Here is a 4,671-nt window from a genome sequence, read left to right as displayed (position 1 = left end):
TCCAGTCCTCAGCTGTGGTCCTGGACCTTGCTCAGCCTGCTGCCTCCGCGATCTGGCCCTGGATAAGCTGCAGAAAATTGATGGATGGATAGATTGTCCAGATATGGACTTTAATGTGAATGATGTTTCACAAGAACAGACGAAAAAGCTCAGCTCAGAAAAGTCCTCAGACTTAGAAATGCACAGTAACACAGTCTGTCGTGTCAGTGACCCTGAGTTTTGACCTGACGGCGACTGAAGCACGAAGGCGTTTAATTTGTTGTCAGACACATCAGAGTTTCAGCTGCTGATTCGGTCACAGAGATGAAGGTAGAGAGACACCTGCAGACACTGTGATTCATCCTCTCTCTCTCCGCTAAACACACACACAGTAACAGCAGGTTTGGAGACTGAAGCTCAGCAGTCAGTCGGGTGGAAACGAGCTGCTGAAGTGAATCCCAGACGAGCTGCTGGAATTAAAAAGATAATTAACATTCAAACACACAGAACCAAAACACAGAGAAGAGAGGAGAACACAAAGAGGAGAACAGGTAGACAGAGTTATTTCACCGAATAAAAGTTTCTCAACACCTCCATAGCCCCTCCTCATCTCAGCACCTCCTTCGAACTTCTTTATCACTTTTACTTAATCAAGTCAACTTTATTTATAAATCATAATATCACAAATAACAAATTTACCTCAAGGAGCTTTATAATCTGTACAGTATCTGACCCTCTCTGTCCTCAGAGCCGCGATTGTCCTCAAATACACCTAATGATCTCCTCAGCACCTCCTTACAACTTAATGGGCTCCTCAGGACCCTCTCTGAATCTCCTCAGCACCTCCTCAGGACCTCAACACCTCTTTGACACCTCTTCAGAACCGCTTCAGTGCCTCAACACGTCCTAAGAACCTCTTTTAGAACCTCCTCAACACCAACTCAGCCTCCTCAAGATGTCCTCAGGACTTTCTTATCACCTGCATTTTACCTCAACACCTCCTTAGCTTCTTCTTTCTCCTCCTTAGCAACTCCTCAAAATTTCAACCTTCATGGCACCTCCTCAACACCTCTGCCCTCTGGACAAAGTCAACACCTTTAGCATTTTCTCGAGACCTTGTTAATAGCACCTCAGCACCTCCTAATATCTTCTCAGCACCTCCTTGGAACATCAATCTCCCTGACACCTCTTGAGGACCTTCTCAACACCTCCTTATTACCTTTAGTAGGCTAACTCCTAAGGACCAACTGATGACCTCCTTATCACCTCCTTACAACTTAATGACCTCCTCATCATCTCGTTGGATCTCCTCTGTACCTTCTCTGAATTTCCTCAGCACCTTTTCATAACCTCCTTAACACCTCCTCCAAACCTCCTCATCACTTTTAGTACCTCCTAGGGACCTACACACGACTTCCTTAGCACCTCCTTAGAACCCCTTCAGAACCTCTTCAACAACACTTTGGACCACCTCAGGACCTTAACGCCTCCTCAGGAACTTCTTAGAACCTCAACCACCATGACACCTCTTTAGGGCCTCCTCAGCATCTCCTTAGGACCTCAACACCTCCTTGGCACCTCATTCGGACCTTTTCAGCACCTCCTAAAGAACTACTCACAATCTATATCATCTCCACAGAACTTAGTGATCTCCTCAGCACCTCCTTTGGACCTCCTCATAAATAAACTGTTTTCATCAGATTTGAACAAAATGCAGTGACTGACAGTTAGTTCCTGTTTCCTCGCTTGGTGGATCAGTTCAGAAGATAATAGAGTAAATAAGTCTTTGTTTGACTGAAAACCTTGACATAATCAGACGGTGAAAGTCAGTCGACTGATGGAAAAACATCAGTTTCAGCTCATCAGACTGAAATAACAAATCTTGTTTAAACACTTGTTAACTCACAGTGTGATTCACAGACTGGAGTCGACTCCTGCTGTTTTAATGCTCCAACCAAACACTCTTCATCCCATAATTCACAGCTTCCTGCTCCTGCAACCCAGCTTGAGGGTTTAAACAGCCCAGAGGAGGAGGAGGGGGAGGGGGAGGGGGAGGAGGGGAGGGTGTTTCAGTCCCATCTGTTTTCATGATTGTTTAAAGACATAAAAGCTCTGATGTTGGTCAAATGAATACAGAAAAGATCTTTTTGGAATCATATTTTTCTTTGATTTTAGGTCCAAAGGGCCTCAAATGAAGTGGAGAAAGAAAGAAAGAAATCAGCGCCCATTCACTCTTCTTCATGGTGCTGGGTATGTTTGGTGTATTTATTAGTATTTTATTAACAATGTGGTATGATTTTACAACTCTGTAGCATGGCTGACGTGTTTAGTGATTATGTCACCATTTTACTTACTTGTAATTGCAGCTATTAACATTTGATCCAGATCAACATGATGATTGTCCTATTTTATTTATGTCTTATTGCTTATTGCTGCTCTGCATGTGTCATTAAATGGTTATAATCAGTATCACTTAGCTGTGTTTTGTTGCTTCGTGTTGCTTGCATGGTTACATGTACTGAATAGTGGATATTGTCGCTGTATTATTGTCCACATGTTTTGCTGTTTTGTGTTGTCTTCATGGCGTAATTCGTAACTTCTGTCTGTAATTTTTAACCATAACTTAATTGGTTTCATAACATCTCGTCGAAGGACTGCAGATAAAAATTCGCCAGCTGACTAACACTGGCACATTTACAGAAATGTTGACTCATGTGTATTGTGCTTATAAATAAATAAATTAAATGAAAAGTTCTGTTGTCCTCTTGTTGTTCATATGAGACTAAACTGTAAAATAACTTGTCTCTGAACAGCCAGTGAAGCTGCAGGAAACACTTGGCCTCTACTTTCTGCGATTTATGATCGCAGTTTTGAACTGAAGAGATTCCTGTTGATCTCATCATGTGATCCTGACGAACAAGGACAAAACATGCGCCCCCTAGAGGACACAAAGGTAACAGCACTGGTTTAGACCTGCTGATATCGCCACCTGCAGGCAAAGAAAGGAGCAGCTGCTGAACACCTGAGAACCTGCAAATAATCAGAGATACATCTGGAGTTTGTTATTTTTATAGCTGCTGTTTGTATCCATGTCTTGGACATTTAGAATTGTTTTAAATGTCACAATTAAGATAAATAAATACTACTAATAAGAGTACTTTATTAATCCCAAAGGAAAATCACAGAGTTACAGCAGCCACTTCATCCTCCGTTTGTTACAGCCGTGACAGTTTGTCTGCATTGTGTTTGAAGCCATTATTCCCCGGCCCTGTGTCTCCGTGGATGTGGCGGTCTACTTCCACTGGCTCTCGACTCCTATGCTCCCACCGACCTGACTCTCAGCCTCCAATCACTCCGCTTAGCCAACACACCTGCCTCCAATCAGCACATCGTCTGCAGTGTATCTACCCCGGCTGCTCATCCAGTCGTCGCCAGATTGTTGTTTCGACCCTCGTGGTAGTTACTAGTCGGCCAGCTCTTGTTCATGCTGAAACTCTTTGTCTGTTTGCTCCGTGTTTGCTTTTGTATCCGCTAACGTGTGTTTCTTTGTTTCTCAGGATCACTGATCACCTGCCTGCTCTCCGTTTGCTTCTGCCTGCCTGCCAGCCACGCTCCTCTCAGCCACGCCATCTCCACCGCCAATACCTCCACTGCCGTTGTGCCTGCTCCGGATCCCAAACCCCAGCTAACACCCTCACCCTTCTTCCCTTTAGTCGATAAATCCTTTTATTACATTTAACCTCCTTTTCTGAGTCCTGCGTGTGAGTCCAGCCCTGTTTGTAATGTAACACTATTGCTTTTCCTGAGGTTTCTTACATTTTTCCCTGTTAAAAGGGTTTTTGGGGGAGTTTTTCTTTATCCAAATCGAGGGTCTAAGGACAGAGGGTGTCGTGTGCTGTACAGATTGTAAAGCCCCTTGAGGTAAATTTGTGATTTATGATATTGGGCTATATAAATAAAATTGACTTGACTTACTTAAACTTCTCTACCCCATTTAGGGGCATAGGGCATCCACCAGAGCTCACCATCTCACTCCACCCCCTGACTGCTTGGGCCAATCACCCACCCAGCAGTAACCAAGATTACTGAAACCGAAACCAGAAGCACTCATTCTCACTTGACTTGACTTCATACAACCCACAAAATAACTCAATGAGGTAGCTGAGAAACAATTATAATAAGAAGGCTAAATTCTATACAATAACTAGAAAATATTAAATATAATAAAATAAAGAGCTAGAGACTAAAGATAAGACTAACATTAACTAACTGTTAACTCCAACATGAACTGAATAAACACTGTACAATGTGGTAATATACTGTCATATAATGCAGTTATTGCTAAAAGATGTACCATAAGCTGCTGGTTGATGTGAAATGCATTCTGGGATACTTGTCTGCCCCAAATCCACACATAGTCAGCTCCCAAAGAATCATGGGTAATACAGACGGCGTGAGACCTCTTCAGGTCATTCAGACTGAACCTGTTTAGACGTGACTCTGAATGTGAACAGAAGTTTGACTGATGATATTTCATGAAAACAGACCTGAACTGTCAAATTGATGTTTCACCGCTGATCCCAGAACAGCTTTTACAATTCAGTTCAAGTCAATTTACACAGCGCCAATTCATAACAGAAGTTATCTCATTGCACTTTTCCTATAGCGCAGGTCGAGACCGAAGTCTTTATA

At 42.9% G+C, this 4,671-nt stretch overlaps 1 protein-coding gene across 3 annotated transcripts in view; it reads left to right on the top strand.

The window, feature by feature from the left end:
* The window catches only part of LOC122878304, a 7,966-nt gene extending 3,295 nt beyond the window's left edge, over positions 1-4,671 (top strand). The window contains exons 1-5 of one of the 3 annotated variants that reach the window (XR_006378444.1): positions 1-1,753; positions 2,155-2,229; positions 2,793-2,932; positions 3,201-3,435; positions 3,537-4,671. The exon at positions 1-1,753 is cut by the window's left edge and continues 3,295 nt beyond it. Coding sequence is in view for 1 of the 3 variants with exons in the window: in XM_044200963.1 (XP_044056898.1) it covers positions 2,220-2,229; positions 2,793-2,932; positions 3,232-3,699 (618 nt within the window). In the remaining 2 variants the exon portion in view is untranslated. Of the gene's footprint in view, positions 1,754-2,095; positions 2,230-2,792; positions 2,933-3,200 lie in introns of those variants that run through there. The other 2 variants (XR_006378443.1, XM_044200963.1) reach the window with 2 other exon arrangements.

Source organism: Siniperca chuatsi, linkage group LG6, assembly GCF_020085105.1.
Source record: "Siniperca chuatsi isolate FFG_IHB_CAS linkage group LG6, ASM2008510v1, whole genome shotgun sequence".
In the NCBI taxonomy this organism is placed as follows: domain Eukaryota; kingdom Metazoa; phylum Chordata; class Actinopteri; order Centrarchiformes; family Sinipercidae; genus Siniperca; species Siniperca chuatsi.
The sequence above is the reverse complement of the archived record's forward strand: the minus strand, read 5'-3'. Positions and strand labels throughout refer to the sequence as shown.